The sequence below is a fragment of the Lepidochelys kempii genome, chromosome 1 (assembly GCF_965140285.1).
Source record: "Lepidochelys kempii isolate rLepKem1 chromosome 1, rLepKem1.hap1, whole genome shotgun sequence".
In the NCBI taxonomy this organism is placed as follows: domain Eukaryota; kingdom Metazoa; phylum Chordata; order Testudines; family Cheloniidae; genus Lepidochelys; species Lepidochelys kempii.
Window position 1 is genome coordinate 69,523,059 of NC_136380.1, and position 22,597 is coordinate 69,545,655.

A 22,597-nucleotide genomic window follows, 5' to 3' on the forward strand; every position below is an offset into this window, starting at 1 on the left:
CCATAGTGCAGGGAGACTTTTCATCATACCAGTTCTCCCAGTCACAGACCCAAATCTGCACTGGTCACACAAAATCTAGGTCTTCGTTCATCAAAGACCTCCCTCCCTGGTATACAAACCCGTGGATGGCACCACCTATGCCCTTCCCCGGTCAGTGGCAATACTGAGGTCAATGAGCACCATATAAGCGATTCCACTATGATAGCCAAGGTGCCAGAAATAGGAGCAATGCCACCTCGCCACCACCAGTGCGTACAGCTGTGAATGAGACACAACAACAAGTTGTTACTTCACACTTCGATAAATATGCTACACCTGCTTCCCCAACCCTTCTGGAGCCCGTATCCACACAGGATGAGGCTGTACTGCCCCACCAACGCTGTCTGATGATTTCTTAAAATTTCAAGACCTTATCAAAAGAGTCGCCAAAGAATTGAGGATCAATCTAGAGGAAGTTTCTGAAAACCAACATGAGTTGACTGACGTCCTGCAACCTCCCTCCATATCCAAGATTGCCTTACCTATAAATTCAGCCATTATGGATCCTGCCAAAACCACATGGCAGACACCGGCTACTAGCGCACTTACCTGTAAGCGAGCTGACCGGAAATATTTTATTCCTTCCAAAGGGTCTGAATTCCTTTTTACTCACCCAGCGCCAGACTCACTGGTAGTAGAGGCAGCTAACCAAAAGAACAAACACCAGTTTCCAAGATCTACCCCAACTGTTAAAGACAGTAAAAGGCCCGACCTGCTTCATCGTAAAGTGTATGCTTCGTCCACATTATAATTCTGGATATTTATTCGGCCATTCTGACAAAATAGGACCACAAAAACTATGAGAAACTCATGGACTTTATTGATGACATCCCAGAGAGCAATAAAACCATCAGTTCAAAGCCATGGTCTCTGAGGGACAAATCATTTCCAGTACCGCACTACAAGCTGCGCTTGATGTTGCTAATACAGCTGCAAGGTCCACTGCTACAACAATTGTGATGCATTCAGCTTCATGGCTTTCATCGTTGTCTTTTCTTCGCACGGTTCAGAATACCAACGAAGATCTCCCTTTTGATGGTGAAAAACTATTTGCCAGTAACAGCAACAATGTGTTTCACTCCATGAAGGATTTGAAAGCGATATTACAGTCTCTGTATCCAAACCCCTGCAAATACGAGACGACAATATAGATACCAACCTTATCAACATCCACGCTACAACAAAGTCATAGACCATATGAACAACATCATCAGCAACCAAGATACCAACATTGCTGTACCAATTCATCGACTCCATGTCAACCCCCTGCCACTAATAAGCAACTCTGAAGATGTGGTCGAGGGTATAGAAAACATCATCCCTACTTAAGTGCCCGTTCCCTTCCTATCTTTGCTCGCCACCCTGTCCCTTTTCCGGGACCCCTCTCACGAACAACTGCTCCACTAAGAGGTGCATCACCTCCTCCAATTAGGAGCAGTAGAACCAGTGCCCAACCAACACAGAGGAAATGGGTTCTGCTCCCATTACTTTTAACAGAAAAGAAAACTGGGCGGTGGCGACCCATTCTTGACCTCAGATACCTCAACAAATTCATTATTAAAAAAAAAATTCAAAATGGTGACTCTTGTAACCCCATAATCTCATAATCCCAGCACTGAAGCAGGGAGATTGGTTTTCAGCCCTCCACCTGCAGGACGCTTATGTTCATGTGACCATACATCCTGCCCATAGATGTTTTATTCACTTCGTTCTGGGCTCACAACACTACCAGTACAGGGTCCTACCTTTCAGCCTCTTGACTGCGCCTCGTGTCTTTTTCCAAACTCCTCGCAGTTGTAACAGTTCATCTCAGAAGGCAGGGAATCATAATTTTTACTTACCTTGACAACTGCCTTTTCAAAGACTGGACCCTCCAAGAAGCCATTCAGTCCACACACCGGACAGTCCAATGTTTCCATGCTCTTGGCCTGTGAATGAACAAAGAAAATCTACACTCACTCCCACCCCACAACTGGAGTTCATAGGAACACATTTCGACTCATACAAAAGAATAGCATCTCTCCCACTCCACCTTTTCAACACCATCAGCCTTTTGGTTGCCAAGCTGTACAACAGTCCACAGGTGATGGCACGAGATTGCCTACAACTCCTAGGCCACATGGCCTCTTGCACTTTTGTAGTCAGGAACACTCGCCTATTCATGAGGTGTTTCCAAAGTTGGATGACCACTGCCTACAGACTGAATGTCTATGGTCTGAACAACCTTTTATACATACTTCCCAGAGTCAAGGACTCTCTCCACTGGTAGACATTGCCTCACAACGTTTGCTCCGGGGTCCCCTTTCTACAGGATGTCCTGCTGGTTATCATAACTATGGATGCATCCCTTATGGGATAGGGAGCACACATGCCCCAATACACTGCCCAGGAGCTTTCATCTCCTGCCGAGACGTCCCTTCCTGTCTAGAACTCTGAACGATACGCAATGCCTGCCTCCATTTTCTCCCCTTCATACAAAACCAACATGTTGGGATAATGACTGACAACATTGTCTGCATGTTCTATGTAAACAGGCAAGGGGGAGGGAATCCCACTCCCTTTCTACAGAAGTGATGAAATGATGGAACTGGTGTCTCAGACACAATGACTGAATATCAGCTGCATACTTACCAGTCTCTCTCAGTACCACCACAGACTACCTCAGCAGAAGATTTCCCATAGACCATGAATGGGAACTAAACGAGGATATAGTACTAGACATATTTCACACATGGGAATACCCAACTACAGACCTTTTGGAAATGCAGCAAACAAGAAATGCCCAAGATTTTGTTCCAGAGCAGAACTAGGCAAACACTCCTCGGGGGATGCGTTCATGTTTCCATGGAACACCAACCTAACGTATGCATTTCCCCAATACCACTCATACACAAAGTACTGATAAAAATATGAACAGACCAAGCCAAGGTCATAATGATCACCCAGACAGGCATGGTACCCTTTCCTTGCCAAGATGGCGCTTCCGCACCCATCCCACTACCCCTCCACCCGAATCTCTTGTCCCAACAACGCGGTCTACTATTCCACGCCAATTTAACCATGTTACACCTCAAGGTTCGGCTCCTTCATGGTTCTCTCATGCCAAGCGAACTTGCTCAGAGCAGGTTCGAAATGTACTCCTTCATAGCACAACGAATTCTACATGCACCATGTACCTTCATAACTGGACAAGATTTACACACTGGTAGGCTGCCACAGAAACCGCTCCTTTTTTCCGTGCCTCTCCTGCTAATCCTTGGCTATCTGTTAGAGATTAAACTCTCTGGACTCTCCCTGAGTTCCATCAAAGTCCACTTGGCCACAATTACAATGTTCCATGATGCCACCGACGATAGGCCTATCTTTGCTCACCCCATTACTAAGCAATTCTTTAAGGGACCCCAAACCCTATACCAAGACATCAAACTGCCTAATCCACCTTGGAACCTTCTCCTAGTCTTAATTTGTCTAACCCAAAAACCATTTGAACCATTAGCCACATGTTCCCTCCTACATCTCTCTATGAAAACTGCATTTCTAGTAACAATTACTTCTGCGAGACGTGCAGGAGAAATTGAAGCACTCATGACAGATCCACCATACACCATATTTTTTAAGCACAAAGTCACCCTACGCTTACTCCCCAGAATTCTACCGAAGGTGCACTCATCTTTCCACGTCAGTGAGCCTATCCCTCTCCCTACCTTTTTCCATAACCACATGCAAATTCCTTTGAATCTACAATGCACGCTTTAGACATGTGCAGAGCTTTGTCCTTCTACTTGGACAGGACTAAAACCTTTAGGCGTTCTGACAAGCTATTCGTCCCCACTGCAGAACGCTCTAAGGGCTCATCTGTGCCTAACCACAGACTTTCTAACTGGATCTCGAGTTGCATTTGTCTCTGCTATCAATTACAGAATGTGACTCCCCCTACTTTTATCAGGACTCACTCCACCAGATCCATAGCAGCATCAATGGCCTTTCTGCGTAATGTCCCCCTTAAGGACATTTTCAGAGCTGCCATTTGGGCTTTTTGAGCATAAAACATTATGCTCTTTCACAGGGACCCATCACCGATACACGTATGGGCAGAGCTGTTCTTTCTACTGCTTTCCTTCCAGAGCCGAAGTCCCTACCTCCTTGAGAGATACTGCTTTTCAGTCACCTTCAGTGGAGCATTCACAGGGACACCTCTCGAAGAAGAGGAGGAGGTTACTCACCGGTGCAGTAATGGACGTTCTTCGAGATAAGTGTCCCTGTGGGTGCCCCACTCCCCATCCTCCTCCCCTCTACTTCGGAGCTAGGGCAGCCTCCGTTGTAGAGAAGGGACTGAGGAGTTCGACCACACATGCGCACTATTAAGACAAGACTAGTATGTGAGGCAGGCTCGTGCATGCGTGACTAATACGGGAACTGCTGTAAACATCTCCGAACAGCAGCTCAGGGGCGCACCTACACCGACAGTGGAGCACCCGCAGGGACGCTCATCTCGACGAACATCAGTTACTGCCCAGGTGAGTAACCTCCTCTTTTAGTAGCATGGGAATCTTCAGGTACTGTTAAAGGAGCTAATTATTCCCTAGGCAAAGTGGAATCTTTTTAAATGATGCTCATTTCTTGGATACTGTGATAAAAACAATAAAGTTTTTATCCGTTGTCACCACCCCCTGTGCTGCTACTCAATAGCACATACGTTAGAAACACATTGTTTTCCAGTATGTTAGGCCAATGTTCTGCCAACTTTGTTACCTTGCTGCTAAAATTTTTGACGTGTGGAAAAAAGGTTGTTACATGAGTTCCTCCAAGAACTTAATTTTGGACATATTTAGCTGTGTCAAGTTCTAAGCCCTCTGCCAAAACCATTCTGCTAAAAGCTTCTGTTTTCTACATCACTGTTATGCTATTCTGAATCTTTTTGCTCCTCTGTGTGATGGAGGGTAATTGCACACCTCAGAAATGAACTGTCTGTCTCTTAAATGAACATTATCTTCCAGACAGAAGATTGTCTTTACAAATAATTTGAATTCTGAATCATTAAAAATTCCTTCTCTTGACTTTAAAATCAATCTTGATTTTAAAAAAGTGAACAGAAGCATTATCTGAATTAGTAATGTTCTGTAACTATTCCTTGAAATTGAAATCAATAAGTGGGAAAAAAACATTTGAAGCTAGTTTGTGGAATTATATATAATAGTGTTCCCCAGGATTAAATGAAGGTCCGCAGTGTCACAGTTCCTTCTCTCTCCTATTCCCCTACTGGAAGTAAGCTTTATCAGCCCTGTAATGATAACACATCATACCTGCACACCAACTCATCCATGTTGAGAGGGCAGAGTCAAGACTGCCTTCTCTTTCTCCCCGCCTTCCCATTCCCCGCTCAGTTGTGTGGTAGAGAGCACGGTGCGCCCCACAGCAGCTGCTCTTCCCAACTTGCACAGATTAGTTGTATGGGTTGCCATCTGAAGGAAATAATGGGGTGCCTGATGCCCCGTTACTCCTCTCCATGGGTGTTAGAGGTGGTTCAAGATTGAGCCCTTTCATTTTGTAGCCATGAACATTCTCTAAACTTTAAACAATTTGGAGTTCATTACACAATATGTTTAGATGCAGGACATACTCAGATGGCTGGAAAAAGACATAGATTACACTCCTTTTAAATATAGGCCCAAAGTGTAATTTTTTTTATTACATGACATCCAGACCTGTGTGCTTAATATTTGTGGAGTTTTATAATATTATCCTGAAATAGTTTTTGTGATTACATTTGTGTGATTATGTCCACGCGTATCTGTTATACCTGATGCATTATTATACATCTCAGTCATCTATTAAATGGACTTGTTTGGGGGTTTTTTGGCTTGTGCTCAAATTTTTTGGCTCTCTTAAAAATATGAATCCCTTCAAATGGATGCAAGGGGCTACCAAGATCCAAATGTAGTGTAGGAAATTACAGGGCGGATCAGTGTGTGAGATACTTACACCATGCCCTGCAACATCCCAGCTGTTTTGTTGCTGGTTACTTTGCTGTTCAGGGATTGTTAATTATATGAAATTATATTGTGGCTTCGTAGTGAATTGCATTATTTGAATCTAGCATATGGCATGCTACTGATTCTTTACTGTACATTTCTTACTTTGGGTAATAAACCTTCTATATTTGTAAGTATATACTTAAGTGCCTTGCTTGCTTGTGGCCTTAAACTGCAACCCCCACCAAAATAATTACATAATTCATAGAAAGATTTCAGAAAATGGCAAAACAGTGTTTCCAGATACTTAAAAATTTAAACCCACAGCAAGAAAACTAAAAAAACCAACCACCTGTTAAAACATTAAATTTATAGTAATTACATCAGATACTGTTATGTAAGATATGAACAGACTATACAATAAATTAACCACCTTCTTTTTCAGAATGACTATCATAAAAATTAGTTTGAAAATTCACCATTATAGAATTTCTGCCCATCCCTAAAACAGACACAGGAGTTGAATATAAAAATCTCTTCCAAGTTTTTCTGCAGACATAAACATATGCCTCTGATGTCCCCCAAGGCAAACCAGTCTGTTTAATAGCTGACTGTCATCAGTTTAACTAGAAACTGTCCTCAGACCATGGGAAATTGTGTGTTACCAATATGCACTCCAAAAGCTCTTCAAAAACTACTTATATCCAGATTTAGTTTAAACTATCACATGCTTTGAGTGACAGTTTATACACTAAGTAATATTACTTTTCACATCAAAATAAATTGTAAATATGTTTTCATTTATGGAATATGAAAAATGACTGTCATTATACCAGGGTGGAGAAAAATCAATGATTGTTTTTAAAAACCAAAAAAAAAAAAAAAAGGGATTTTTTCATTTTAATTGGATTTTTTATTTTATTGTTTAAATTATAATAGGAGTTTTTATTTTTAAAGATAAAACTTTTTAAAATGAAATCTCAATTTGATATAAAATATGTGTGACCAGAGTCGCAGAGGAGCCAACCGAGGTCACTCAATTAGGGTGAAATGCAAAGAATGGGGCAGACAGTCCCCAAGTTGGTGGCTATTCCAATACGTAGATTTACCAAACCAGCACAAAACAGCTTCTGTAATACCTCGCTGGTTACCCAGAAGCCAACAGCACAGTTCCCTTAGAGTAACCCAGCCTCAGGCCTCCACCCAGATACCCACGTCAAATATGATGAGGAGTACTGAAAATCTTATTCATCATATAAGAAAGTTCTACTAATCCCAAAGGATCTGACACATTACCTCCCAGGTTAATGAATATTCCAGATTTTACCCAAATACATGCTTACAGCCAGTTCTCATTAACTAAACTAAAATGTATTAAAAAAAGAAAAGAGAGTGTTGATTAAAAGATCAGTATACATACAGACATGAGTACAGTCTTGAGGTTTAGATTCATAGCAGAGATGGTGAGCTTTGTGGTTGCAAAGAGTTCTTTCAGAATTGGTCCATAGGTTATAGTCCAAATTATATTCAGGGTGGTCCAGTCAGAGCTGGGATCTCAATCTTGTATATCTTGTAAATCTTGTAAATAAGCTTCCCCTGCATTGAAGCATCAAGCAGATCTGAGATCATAGAATCTCAGGGTTGGAAGGGACCTCAGGAGGTCATCTAGTCCAACCCCCCTGCTCAAAGCAGGACCAATCCCCAACTAAATCATCCCAGCCACGGCTTTGTCAAGCCTGACTTTAAAAACTTCTAAGGAAGGAGATACCACCACCCCCCTAGGTAACGCATTCCAGTGTTTCACCACCCTCCTAGTGAAAAAGTTATTCCTAATATCCAACCTAAACCTCCCCCACTGCAACTTGAGACCATTACTCCTCGTTCTGTCATCTACTGCCACTGAGAACAGTCTAGATCCATCTTCTTTGGACCCCTTTCAGTTAGTTGAAAGCAGCTATTAAATCCCCCCTCATTCTTCTCTTCCGCAGACTAAACAATCCCAGTTCCCTCAGCCTCTCCTCATAAGTCATGTGTTCCAGTCCCCTAATCATTTTTGTTGCCCTCCGCTGGACATTTTCCAATTTTTCCATATCCTTCTTGTAGTGTGGGGCCCAAAACTGGACACAGTACTCCAGATGAGGCCTCACCAATGTCGAATAGAAAGGAACAATCACGTCCCTTGATCTGCTGGCAATTCCTCTACTTATACATCCCAAAATGCCATTGGCCTTCTTGGGAGCAAGGGCACACTGTTGACTCATATCCAGCTTCTCGTCCACTGTAACCCCTAGTTCTTTTTCTGGAGAACAGCTGCCTAGCCATTCGGTCCCTAGTCTGTAGCGGTGCATGGGATTCTTCCGTCCTAAGTGTAGGACTTTGCACTTGTCCTTGTTGAACCTCATCAGATTTCTTTTGGCCCAATCCTCTAATTTGTCTAGTTCCCACTGTATGCTGTCCCTACCCTCCAGCGTATCTACCTCTCCTCCCAGTTCAGTGTCATCCGCAAACTTGCTGAGGGTGCAGTCCACACCATCCTCCAGATCATTAATGAAGATATTGAACGAAACCGGCCCCAGGACCGACACTTGGGGCACTCCACTTGATACCGGCTGCCAACTAGACATGGAGCCATTGACCACTACCTGTTGAGCCCGACAATCTAGCCAGCTTTCTATCCACCTTATATTCCATTCATCCAGCCCATACTTCTTTCACTTACTGGCGAGAATACTGTGGGAGACCGTGTCAAAAGCTTTGCTAAAGTCAAGGAACAACACGTCCACTGCTTTCCCCTCATCCACAGAGCCACTTATCTCGTCATAGAAGGCAATTAGATTAGTCAGGCATGACTTGCCCTTGGTGAATCCATGCTGACTGTTCCTGATTACTTTCCTCTCCTGGTGGTTGGATCAGGCCCTAATTACCATTCACATACATTCTAATATGTCTTTCATGGTCGGCTTTGGGTCATTTAGCCTGCAGGATGCTTAACCCTTTCTGGCCATGTGTCACGCTTTGTATAAGATTCTTTTCAATTACATAACAGTGGTAGCAACATTGATTTGCATGGTTATTTTTTAATTAGACCACGTCACAATATGTTAAGGCCTAAACTACTTATTATCTCTTAAAATACGTAAATAAAAAAAATATGCTGACTCCGTAAGCCTCTATCAAAATCTTTGAGTTAAAGGCTGCTTTTCTATATAAATAATCAGGGGGAAACATCTGACTTTTGAGGTCAAGTTTTATAAATATGGCACAGTAGGTCAGCCTAAGTAATTTAGGAGGCCGTCTTATTTTCAAGAGACTGAAGTGTGACTAGAAATTTAAGCTCCAGTCACTTTCAGTTCAGCATATTTGAAAATTTTCCCAGGCTGACCTGAAATAATCAGTTTAATTAGCTGACTATAGTTAATCCCTCATTTAATAAATCATTTAGTTGTAATTGTGAAACATGTTTTGATAAGAGAAGTTTTTGTATCCAAAATCTTTTAAGGTTTTTTGTTTAATACAAATAAATCTTATACGCTGCTTTGTGTGTTTAATTAAATTCCAGTTACCATTCTAATGAAGCTTAATACAAATCATGTGCAAAAACTTAATTATCTAGTAAATAAGCAATATATCATTCAGCATTTTCTAACATACTAAAAATGTTTGCAGTGTTACTGTAGCTGTATTAGTCCAAGGAAATAAGAGAGACAAGGTGGGTGGGATGATATATTTTATTGGACCAACATCTTTTGGCAAAAGAGACAAGCTTTCGAGCTACACGGAGCTGAAGAAGAACTCTGTGTAGTTCAAAAGCTTGTCTCTTTCACCAACAGAAGTTCATACTAAAAATAAACAGTTAATAAGAATCTGAAAATATTAAACTATATGATTGCTTAAATAAATGTACATCTTTCTAGTGTACCCTCTTAGATAGCAAAAAGATGCACTAAATCTAGTGTAAATGCTCTATTTAGTTCAACTCAACATGTTTAATGATTATATCAGCCAGTGAGAATGCACCTTTCTTTAGAGAATAACTAAAGTACAAATGGAAAAGTTGATTACGATGAATTATTTAAATTGAGACTTTCCACTTGGTGATTTAAATAATTAATTAAATCACTGATTTAAATAGCCTTGATTTAAATCAATGTACCCTACATTAATCCCTTGATAGCTCCTAAAGGAATTGCAGGTATTCTGGACCCCTTGGGTATGTCTACACTGCAGTTAGACACTCACGGCTGGCGTGTGTCTGCTGACTCAGGCTCACAGGGGTTAGACTGCAGGGCTGTTAAACTCCACTGTAGACATCCAGGCTTGGGGGCAGCCTCGGCTCCAGGACCTTGCAAGGTGGGAGGGTCTCAGAGCTCGGCATAGGCATCAGGTTCCACTGACACCTATGGCTACATGGTGCAATGTGTTAACTTGAGACCGAATTCTGACTTGAGCTACACAGCTGCAACTCCCATTAACTTTGGGAGGGTTGCAAATGAGTATATTGAGGACAGAATTTGGCTTTACTTTTTACAATTATTCTGTACTGCTGTATCTCAAACTAAATAGTGTGAATAGCTCTATTGAACTTGAAAAGACTACTTGAGAAGGAAGAATGGTCTTAAAATTTGCTAAAAGGTGCTGCTAATAAAAATGCTTTGTACCCTTTTCATAAGACTAAATACAAAAATTGACAGAGTTTCAAGGACCCAATTCCCAGTGAAAGTCCTTTTTTTTTTTTTTTTTTGGTAAATAGTTTTATTGGACTAAGTGACGTACATGTGACTATAAAGTAACATAAGCAGTGGTTCCAAATTTTTATATTCAGTTTGTTCCTTTTGATCATTTTCCCTAGGGGCATGTGCAATGAATTGTGATTAATTTCACTAAATAATTGGCCAGAAAAAAGCCAGGTTACCCTGAAGGATAATACGTTTACTTACACAATGTGTTTTTGTAATGTCCTGTGTAATTTGACTTACAATTATACAATTATAATTCTCAACTATTAGTTGCTAGTACTTGGTATGGATTTGATTCAGCAAGGTAATAAGCATGTATTAACTTTAAACACATGAGTAATCCCACTGAAGTCAGTGGGGCCATTGATATGCTTACTTTCCTTGCTGACTCAAGGTCTATTTTGGCACTTCTCTGGTAATGTCGGGTTTTTTTTTTTTTTTTTTTTTTTTGTTCTTAACAGTATGGCTCTTTCCTAGATTTGTACATGTCTGTTTATAAATATTTTTTCTGTTTTCTCACGTAATTTCGTTGCTATTTCCCAATTTTTTCTGTTCTGTGTAACTTTGGAATAACATTTAAGAATATTTTTGCAAATGTAAAACCAACGTGAAAGATCTCTGTTAAGAACATAGTGAAAGAACGAAATGCACCTTATTTTCAAGTGTTTTCCAGCAAAAGCGATCCAGGAATGGTATTGCTGTCTTGTTGGATTCTTCCTGCCATGTTCGTGAATGGGGGTTTGGGAACAGACAAGATTAAAGATTGAAAAGATGGCATAAGCAGATAAAAGCTTTAGTATTACTTTGTAGTCTCTGAGGCTTGTAAATTTTCTGGTTAGCTCACTGACTTTTTCATAAGAAGGTCTCCCTGTTACATTCCATTTAAAGGTTTAGCTACTATCCATTTTTCAGATACTGTACCTGTCCCCGTTTGCTGTCAGAGAGAAGAGATTAAGAGAAGATGTTGTCCCTAGTCTCTGTTTACCAGAAGCTGGGAATGAGTGACAGGGAATGGATCACTTGATGATTACCTGTTCTGTTCATTCCCTCTGGGGCACCTGGCATTGGCCACTGTCGGAAGACAGGCTACGGGGCTAGATGGACCTTTGGTCTGACCCATTAATGCCATTCTTATGTTCTTAAACACACCTTGTTGTATCTTGAGTATGTCTGAGTTCATCTACATCTTGCTCTGAATTTGGAAGCCGTAATTTAAATTAGAAATCTTCTTTTTTTCCTTTCATCCGATGAAGTGAGCTGTAGCTCACGAAAGCTCATGCTCAAATAAATTGGTTAGTCTCTAAGGTGCCACAAGTACTCCTTTTTTTTCCCTTTGTGTTCTCCCCTTCCTTTTCTCCACACTGGAATCTTTGTTTTCTCTCCCCTCCTTAAAATGGCAGCTGTTCAAGCAAGTTGCCTTTGGGGAAAAATGAGTGGCTTCCTGCAGATCTCTCACCCACACTTTCAGGTGAGTACGTGTTTTGATGGAAGTACCACAGAGTATGGTACATATTTCCCACTGGATTTGGGAATGATAATCTCAAGTTCAAACCTAGTTCTGTCCCTGTTAAACATGGTGTACTATTCCATTGCCACACCACGTGCGTGAACGCCACTTGTTTTTCTAAACTAATCATAGAACCTCTGTATCTTTCAGTGTCTGACGTGTTATTTCTTAAAACTGATTCTTTGTATGTGAAGTAAATTGTTCATGCCACAAATTAATGGTGCCAGTAATTGAAACACTGTGTCCTTTTTCTTTGTAGAACCAAAATCACAGTCTCATCCACCACATCAAGTGCAACACAGAGTGCTCAATATAGAGCAGAATGGCATAAAAGACTACACCCATCCAAGACATCTTCCTCGAAATGATACTAGACAGCCAAGAAATGAGAAACCCCCTCGTTTTCAAAGGGACATTCAGAATTCAAGACAGGTTTTGGAAAGTAGTGGCTTACCAAGAAACAGAGGTCCTGAAAAACACAGCTCTTTAGGACTAGAACAGTGGACTGAGGATAAAAATAAGTGTGATAGACTTTATCCAAGGAATGATAGGCTAAAGGATATTGGTCATCCCTCAGCCATTCACCAGAGTGATGTTTCTTTTAGAAAGAGGGATAATACTATGCAAAACAGACTAGGAAAAGGGGCTGCATTCATGGAATTGAGAGAGAATACCAGTGTTCAAGATACCATTGGTGATGATGATGATCAGAAACGAGGAAAAAAGGAAAACCAAATACATAGTCCTGACAATTTTTATGACAGGAAAACACGAACAATAAGTAATGAAACTTTCAGTTTAAAAAATGAGCAACATTTTGGTATGAATAGTGACTACAAGAATCCTATTAGAACTGATAGTTTTAATGCTTTACCAAATGGAGACACTGAATATCCACAGAAAGGAAGACGAGTAGGACCTATTAAATCACCAGGACCCAATGTTGCTCCACCTTTTGAAGACAAAATGTTATATTATAACGCTGGTCCGAAAAGGAGATCTGGGCCCATCAAACCAGAAAAAATATTGGAACCGTCTATTCCTGTGGAGTATGGTAAAAGCTGGAGGCCCAGGGATGAATGTTTTGCTCTTTATTGGGAAGACAACAAGGTATGCCCCAGTCAAGTAGGAAATACTGTAAATTGTATCTTTAAAAACAAAAGGGATGGTGGCTTCAATGTGCTGCCACAAAGGGGGAGGGGGGAGAGAGAGAGCGTGTGTGTAATTTCTTATTTGAGCTAGTAACTTGTTACCTAGGACCGCATACGTGAGGTACATGGCGTACTAAGTCTTGGGGAAGGGAAACGGAATTCCTTGCTGTCCAGAGTGATCTTTATGGTGAACAGATGACATTTTTGGTGCTAGCAGCAGCAGCCTACAGCCCTTCTTAATATAGGTGAAGATCACATTGATCAGGGGAAATGGGCACCTCCCTGCTGTTTGATTTTTATACGTCACCAGGACATTGTTTATTAGCTGAAATATTTCTAGAATGGGTTAATTATTTGTGTCTATATTAAAAAACCAACAATTTTGTTGTCTTGACTTTAAAAGTATAAATATTCCCTTGTTTCATTTGAACTTTTTAATGTTTCCAATTCCTGCTACTTCTGATTAGGAGAAGAAATTTTCTTTTTTTTTCTCATTGTTATGGCCAGTTTACATTATTTTTTCCCAATTGTTAATCTCAATTGCTATTGCCATCCATCTGTTTTGGTTTCTTAATCTCTGCCCCCCCAACCCTGAGTTTTTTGATAATCTGAAAAGAAAAATTACATTAATTTTTTGTGGGTTTTTATGTGGATTTTTTCATTGTTGGTCTAACAGCTAATATTTCTAATGATGTCATATGTCTGTTTTTTTATCAGGTGTGATTTGTATTATTTTAATATTTTAAGCAGTCATTCTGCTGTATAAATGTTCAGAGTGGGAACTGTCCAGGGCAGTTTTGGAAACTTTTACAATAATGAATTTTTTTCTTTTAAATAAAGAAGCAATTAAGGTTTTTTATTTTTAATCTGCCTCTTTGGCTTAACAAACAAATGGTCAGATGTTCACACACAAATGTTTGCCGTCATGAGGACAGGTTAATATAGGGGGTTGCATGTTTCAAATATGTGTGCATATTTGGAACTGGTTCATTTGCATCGTGTACACAAATTATGGATGGAATTTTTTGAGAAAAATAATTTAATCATTGTGTGATGCTTGAATTGCTGGGTTGTGGATAGTCAGGAACTCACAAAATGTGCTAAGCAAGAACGTAATTCATTGCTTGTTACTGATGTAGTGTATCTTGGTGAAAATTAGCGACAAGAAATGTATTGATGCAGCAGATAGTCGTGGACTGGTGTGTGCCTGTGCTTGTTTGGAAAGATCCTGTAGCCAGGTAGTCAAGTGCAGTGGTGGTTGTAATTACTATAGGAAATAATGATTTCTTCCTGTTGAACTCTATAAAGAGTGATAGGATCGCCTCCAAAGATTTGTTTCAGTCTGGAGATTATCTGAACATAGATGCTTGATAGGGAGGATTAATTTGTGTGAGCTGATTTGAACATATTTCAGCTTAGTTCTGTTTGGGAAAAGGCTGAGGTTAGTTTGGCTCACGGCTGCTCTAAATCCCCTTTAAGATCCTTGCAGAAATTAATTAGAAGTGTACTTGTTCAAACTTCTTGTTTTGTTAGAATTAGAAAAGTGAATCCCTACTCTCCTTCTATAAATCCTTCTAGAAAGATAAAATAGTTGTCATCTTGATACCACTTTTCTGTCTCTGATAATGCCACCAGGACTTCCCTGCATTTTAAACCCTAAATCACTTAGGCATTCTGTTGGTCTAGGAATGCTCACACATTTTTTGTAATAATCTGAATGTGTTCTGAATAAAAAGTCCAAATGAATTGTTAATTTTTAGCTCTGTCCACTGTCTATCTTTTTTCCATTGTGTAAAAATGTCCAGGTAATGAGGGACATGTAAATTTGCATTTGGTTTGAAACTGACATGAGTTTCTAGAATATGCATATTTGATACAAACATTTTTTTGAAAATTTAATAAATTTTATAATAAATTGTTTAAAATATAATATTTTAAAATGTTACTGATTTTCTTGTAATATTTAATCCAATGTTTTATGACCTTTTGAAATTTCTCTTTAAGTTTTATAGAGCAGAAATTGAAGCTCTTCATTCTTCTGGAACAACTGCAGTTGTTAAATTCTGTGATTATGGAAACTATGAAGAGGTGCTACTAAGCAACATCAAGCCCATTCACGCAGAGGCATGGGTATGTGATAACAAATTGTATACAAAGATATAAACTACATTATTTGTACAAAATATGTAGCTTTAAACAGATGAGTCCTGCAGAGGGTGTAAATGTAAAAGCACGGTGTGGAAAAATACTTTAAAACTGAATAGATCTGCCTTAGTTATTTAAATAAACACCCTTAGATAATAGAAAAGAATCCTGTGGTATTATTTTTCATGTATAATAAAATTAAATTGTATTGTTTTGAAAATGAATACCATTATTTACTTGTTAGAGAAACAGTGATTTGTATATGCAAAATGGGCATTTTATGCATATTTTATTCTCTCTCAAGTTTGTGTTTACTCTATATATGGAATACCAAGTGATTGTCAAAATAAGATTTCTGATTCACAGACATGGCTATTGTTTTTTTTTTTAATATGTAAAGATTAGGAAAAGAGCCTTTCAGATATACAAATATATTCCAAACATTTTTATTATGTGTATATGTATAGGTAAAAAAGTACAGATTTGTTTGTATCATGATTTTTCTTTTTTTTTTTGTTTCACTTTTTTCTTCTTTGCCAAATATCATGCCAAAATTGTGTGATTACAGAGATTCGCTTAGAACATATTGGCCTTATAGCATCTATTTTTTAAAAGGCTTTGGAAATATGCAGTCACCCAGTGTTCACTGCCAACTGTCTTTCATCTTGAGTTGTTACCTCTCATTCTGTGGACCTCCCTTGTGGATTTTTTGTTTTTGTTTCGTTTGGCAACTCTACAGGAATCTGAAACGTTTTCTAGTTTCTGCATTAATTTTCCTATGAAGTCTCAATATCTTATTTCCACTGGTCGAACTGCTACTTACCACCTTTTGGGACACAGTTGTTTCGCAACTCTTGATATTTCAAAATCTTCCACTTGTAAGGCACCTCATTCCTTTCTCCCATCTTCTCTCTTTGAGTTTCACCACAGGCTGATAGTTGGTCTCAAAGTGCTTATGGAGAAACCCTGAGATTTCGCTATTTTGCTGCTTGGATATCCTTGCAGCTCTGAATTTCTTGCACGAGAAAGCTATTTGCACTTTGCGCTTTACTTTTGTGTCCTGATGCTAGATCTAATTCTCATTTTAAATACATTCCTCTTCAACTTCTCAACACTTATTGGAATCTTGTTCTAATGCTAGTAGATATATTTTAAGTTATTTTGTGGTTTCTCTCTCTCAGTATTCATACATTAACCAATGTAAGAGTGACTTAGGCAACATATACAGCAATTCAAAGTGAAGTTCTAAAGTCTTGTGGTTCACCATAAGATTTGAGACTTTCTGGGGCTTGATCAGTATGATCCAGTTTATAGCTGTCTCCAAACTGACTGCAGGGATTCCTTTCATTCAGTCATTTTCTATTGTCAACAAGAGTGGCTATGCTCCATCCTTTAGAGGGATTCTCTATGTTTGACCCTAGTCTTTCCACATAATACTGGTCCTTGATAATCTGTATTGAAGATGTGCTGTTACCTACACACAGGCATCTTCTTTGTCCCATACTTCAGCTCTGGTTCTGTAATACTGCTTGGTTCCCCACATTGTATTTAAAAGCATCCTTTGAAGCAAGTGTCGGTGCTGATAGGAGGAGCTTTAATGATTTAACTCTATAGTCTATGCTGCAATAAAACCACGAAGCATATTCAATCTATTTTTCAGATTCCTTGTGACTGTTTTCTCCAAAACACTTTTTTGGTGCTTAGAAACTGAATCACACCTAAAATTTCTCAACATACATCAAAATAGAGAAAGTACTTCTCTGCAGGAGGAGGATGCAAAAATATTATGTCAATCAGCAGCAAAGTAAGAAACACTGAACTGAAGGCATATGAAAATCCAGTTTAACCACTATGTTGTTCTGTTTCTTTTGGCTGACATCCTCTATGACCACACCCAAATGATGCTGAGATACTGCTTTCCCCATAAGCATAACTATCAAACTGCTTACTGTAGAAGTGTAGTGATTCTTGGTGTTATCAATAAAAAAAGATTTTTCATTGTCAATATAGATATAGGACTGGACTGCTTTAGTGAAAGAATCTTCTCTCTTTGCTGGGATGTAGATCCCATCTGCCTGATATTTCTGGGATCCCCTTTTAATTTCCGCCTCATCTGAAGAAGTTAATGCAAGATGACCTGAAGGTTCCTAGAGCTATACATTACATGTGGAAATCTATTGCTGCAGAGTGATAGTCCTGCTGTAGCGTTCTTCCCTTATCTCATTTTCTTTGGATCCTGGTACGTTTCTTTTAAAAAAACCTCTCTGACAGCAAACATACTGATTGCTAGAAATATAGAAAACCAAACCATTGGCATTAGTATACCAAATGTTACAAACCTAGCTCTGATAGGTTACACAAGGTAAATAAAAGGGCTACTGAGTATTGGTTTTTTTAAAGACCCCATTAACAACTATCATTGTACTTGTCATGCAAAAATAATAAATCTTTATAGTTTTGCTTAGTTCTTGTAATATATGTATAAAAGCCCTGCAATCTGACTGTTTTTAATTAAAAATTTTTTTTTTTACTTTACATTATTTAAGAATTCTTTTAGTGGTCATCTCCTACACAAGGTTTTGAAAATGTACCCCCTTGTTTCCCTAAAGGTAGCAGTGATCACTTAATGAAAATGTAATATTCCTGACAAAAAACACACCAAAAAAGCCTTTGTAGAAATAACAATTGCTTGTTTTTCTATTATAAGATGTAAAGTTATACTAGCAAACTGAAAAGCATGAAATGTTAAGGGGCTTCATGACTAAATTAATAGTCTGTTGTGTTGAAAAATAAAATAAAGTGAAGATAATACTTTAAACCTAAAGTGTTAATTTTTTCCTCAAAGTTCTAGGTTTATTTTTTCTTATTAATTACTACTGGTTTTCTTTCTAGCATAAGTGTTTACTCGGTCACTTCACTATGAAGATCATTTATTTATTTTCTCCTTTTCCTTACTGTCATCCTTGGGTAATAATCTGATAGGGTTTGCTCCTGGATCTACAGATAGAGTTTTAGGTTGTGGTTATAACTGCTTTTTTCCTGTAATGTAAAGAAAGGCAACACTATGTCTTCCCCCACCTCCATACATGGTAATCTCATTCTGGTGTTTCTAGAGTCCAACTAGGATTAGAATCATAGAATCATAGAATATCAGGGTTGGAAGGGACCCCAGAAGGTCATCTAGTCCAACCCCCTGCTCAAAGCAGGACCAATTCCCAGTTAAATCATCCCAGCCAGGGCTTTGTCAAGCCTGACCTTAAAAACCTCTAAGGAAGGAGATTCTACCACCTCCCTAGGTAACGCATTCCAGTGTTTCACCACCCTCTTAGTGAAAAAGTTTTTCCTAATATCCAATCTAAACCTCCCCCACTGCAACTTGAGACCATTACTCCTCGTTCTGTCATCTGCTACCATTGAGAACAGTCTAGAGCCATCCTCTTTGGAACCCCCTTTCAGGTAGTTGAAAGCAGCTATCAAATCCCCCCTCATTCTTCTCTTCTGCAGGCTAAACAATCCCAGCTCCCTCAGCCTCTCCTCATAACTCATGTGTTCCAGTCCCCTAATCATTTTTGTTGCCCTTCGCTGGACTCTCTCCAATTTATCCACATCCTTCTTGAAGTGTGGGGCCCAAAACTGGACACAGTACTCCAGATGAGGCCTCACCAATGTCGAATAGAGGGGAACGATCACGTCCCTCGATCTGCTCGCTATGCCCCTACTTATACATCCCAAAATGCCATTGGCCTTCTTGGCAACAAGGGCACACTGCTGACTCATATCCAGCTTCTCGTCCACTGTCACCCCTAGGTCCTTTTCTGCAGAACTGCTGCCTAGCCATTCGGTCCCTAGTCTGTAGCTGTGCATTGGGTTCTTCCGTCCTAAGTGCAGGACCCTGCACTTATCCTTATTGAACCTCATCAGATTCCTTTTGGCCCAATCTTCCAATTGGTCTAGGTCCTTCTGTATCCTATCCCTCCCCTCCAGCGTATCTACCACTCCTCCCAGTTTAGTATCATCCGCAAATTTGCTGAGAGTGCAATCCACACCATCCTCCAGATCATTTATGAAGATATTGAATAAAACCGGCCCCAGGACCGACCCTTGGGGCACTCCACTTGATACCGGCTGCCAACTAGACATGGAGCCATTCATCACTACCCGTTGAGCCCGACAATTAGGTTCATAGGATTAGGTTCATAGGAGCTTTTCTCAGTGCCTCTTTACTTAAATAATAGTGATTATAAAATAAAGTCTATAGTTTGTTTGTTGTTAGTCTCTTCTTCCTGAATCCCACCGTACAATTCTGCATAGAGAGCAGTGTCTCCTAACCATGAGGCAAGGAGGTGTAAAGAACTGTCAATCAAGATAAGTATAATGATGCTTTCTCCACACTCTGTGGCTTTGTGAGGCATGGAATCCATTCATCAGGTAATTTCTTGTTTTGGACTATCCAGTATGGGGAGGTTGCAGAAGGGAAAGGAAAAAAGAGAGGAGTCTAAGGCTCCAGCTGCATTATTCTTGCTAGCATAAGTACTTCTTTTGGAGCAGGGTAGCAATCTTAATTCTAGGTGGTCTTGCTTCCAGCTTTCTGTCTCCTTCCTCACAGACTTGTAGGCACTTTAAAAGTTCTGACCCTTTCTTAAAGCAGACTGTATCTTTGGCCCTCTCCCACAACAGTTTCTAGTGCCGGGTAAGTAAAAGAAATTTAGGGCCCTTCTCCAGCAACGTTCCTTCGTTGGAGTAATGCACCGGACAGGGCTTTCAGCTGCCTCTTCTACCTCCACTCAGTCATGCAGTTGTGTCTTGGCTGGAGAAAACTTTTGCTGCAGGGTCTGAAAATCAGTCATTCTAGGGCGCAGGGCAACTCTTCCAACTCCCCGCCCCCCGCGACTCTTGATTTATAGCAACTATAGATTACTTGAAAGATCTGATTTTCTTTTTGTGCACTAACGTATTTAATGCCCTAGCACAGAGGTGGCAAACTACAGCCGGCGGGCCACATATAGCCTGCGGGACCATCCTGCCCGTCCACTGAGCCCCCGGTCCGGGAGGCTAGCCCCTGGTCCCGCCCCTGCTGTCCCCCTTCCCCTGCAGCCTCAGCTCACTGTGCCCCTGGCTCTGTGCTGTGTGGTGGTGTGTCTGGCTCCAGCCAGGCGGCACGGCTGCCTGTCCTGGTGCTCTGGGCGGCACGGTAAGAGGGCAGGGAGCAGGGCGGGTTGGATAGAGGGCAGTGGAGTTTGGGGTGGTGGTCAGGGGGCAAGGGTGTGGATAGGCGGTCAGAGGGCAGGGAACAGGGGGCATCGAATGGGGGCAGTCAGGGAGAAGGGGTGGTTGGATGGGGCAGGGGTCCTGAGGGGGCAGTCAGGAATGAGAGGAGGGGTTGGATGGGACGCTGGGGGACAGTCAGGGGTTGGGGGTCCGGGACTGTCAGGGGACAGTCAGGGGTTGGGGGGACTGTCAGGGGACAGGGAACAGGCGGGGTTGGATGGGGCAGGAGTCCCGGGGGGGCTGTTAGGAGGTGAGAAGCAGCGGGGGTCTGATAGGGGGCGGGGGCTGGGCCACGCCTGGATGTTTGGGGAGGCACAACCTCCCTTAACCAGCCCTCCATACAATTTCAGAAACCCAGTGTGGCCCTCAGGCCAAAAAGTTTGCCCGCCCCTGCCCTAGCATCACACCACACTGCTTTCACAGCTTACATTTAGGCAGCAAGCCTCCCTGTTGTTAATATTTAGGCAGACAGAATGAATATGACTGAGACAACTTTATTGTTATTCTCTAATCTAACTACTGATGGCTTCTTGCTTATCACCTTGTTTGTCTAGCCTCCTAAAAATGAGTCAGCCAAGTAAGGTTCTTCTAACATACTGTTTCTCAAACTGAGGGCCCCAACCCAAAAGGGAGTCGTAAGACTATTATAGGGGGGTCATGAGTGCAGTGGCTGCTGGCCAGGCGCCTAGCTCTGAAGGCAGTGCTGCTGCCAGCAGCAGCGCAGAAGTAAGGTATGGTATGGAGGTGGGTCTTCACGGTCTGAAATATTTTCAAAGAGGGTCCCAGCAAAAAAAGTTTGAGGACCCCTAACAATCTAATATAATAATTCAAAGATTGCCTTAGGAGAACTACCCATGTCTAGCTGCATCCATTAGAAACACAACATTCTTCTTTTTATATCTGCTTCAGATAAGCTTCAAGAACTTTGGCTCTTTGGCTCTTTCACCATTAGGAAAACCTCCAGGTTGATAGTTGGATTCACAATGTGTTGAATGAATGATTGAGGATTCCCTTATGCAGGATTTCCTACTACCTCCTCTCCACCCCCCCACCCACACACTCACATAGTTTTCATCTGGAAGGCTACCATTGCAGGCTCTGTCTCCCATAAAGGGTCTCATGGTCATGATCTCTCTACTCCCATGAAAACTCTAGGTTTGGGTTTTTGTGGATATGTGCCTTCAAAATCCAGTTTTTCCATTATGATGGTTTAGTTTCCAATCTCTTCTCAGTGGCAAAGAGTCCTGTGGCACCTTATAGACTAACAGACGTATTGGAGCATAAGCTTTCGTGGGTGAAGTATTCACCCACGAAAGCTTATGCGCCAATACGTCTGTTAGTCTATAAGGTGCCACAGGACTCTTCGCTGCTTTTACAGATCCAGACTAACACGGCTACCCTTCTGATACTATCTCTTCTCAGTTAAACTAAAACAAGACTTTGCTGTGGGTCTCTGAGTTTCTTGAGTCTTTCCCCATTCTTGTGAGGGAACACTTTGACAGAAAGGAAACAGCAAGGAGTCTTAGATTCCTGTTACTTCTTCCAAAGGGTATCATTCATGTTTGGTCATCTTTTCCTTTTACATAGGAAGTCATAGACTCATAGAATATCAGGGTTGGAAGGGACCTCTGGAGGTCATCTAGTCCAACCCCCCTGCTCAAAGCAGGACCAATCCCCAACTAAATCATCCCAGCCAGGGCTCTGTCAAGCCTGACCTTGAAAACCTCTAAGGGAGGAGATTCCACCACCTCCCTAGGTAACCCATTCCAGTGCTTCACC

At 40.9% G+C, this 22,597-nt stretch overlaps 1 protein-coding gene across 7 annotated transcripts in view; it reads left to right on the top strand.

Moving 5' to 3' along the window:
* Nucleotides 1-22,597, top strand: part of TDRD3 (tudor domain containing 3) — a 443,000-nt gene that overhangs the window by 239,763 nt on the left and 180,640 nt on the right. For 6 of the 7 annotated variants that reach the window (XR_012159206.2, XM_073346158.2, XM_073346164.2 and 3 more), the window contains 2 exons: nucleotides 12,514-13,364; nucleotides 15,410-15,535. Coding sequence is in view for 6 of the 7 variants with exons in the window: in XM_073346158.2 (XP_073202259.1) it covers nucleotides 12,514-13,364; nucleotides 15,410-15,535 (977 nt within the window). In the remaining variant the exon portion in view is untranslated. Of the gene's footprint in view, nucleotides 1-12,513; nucleotides 13,365-15,409; nucleotides 15,536-16,118; nucleotides 18,479-22,597 lie in introns of those variants that run through there. The other variant, XM_073346195.2, reaches the window with a different exon arrangement.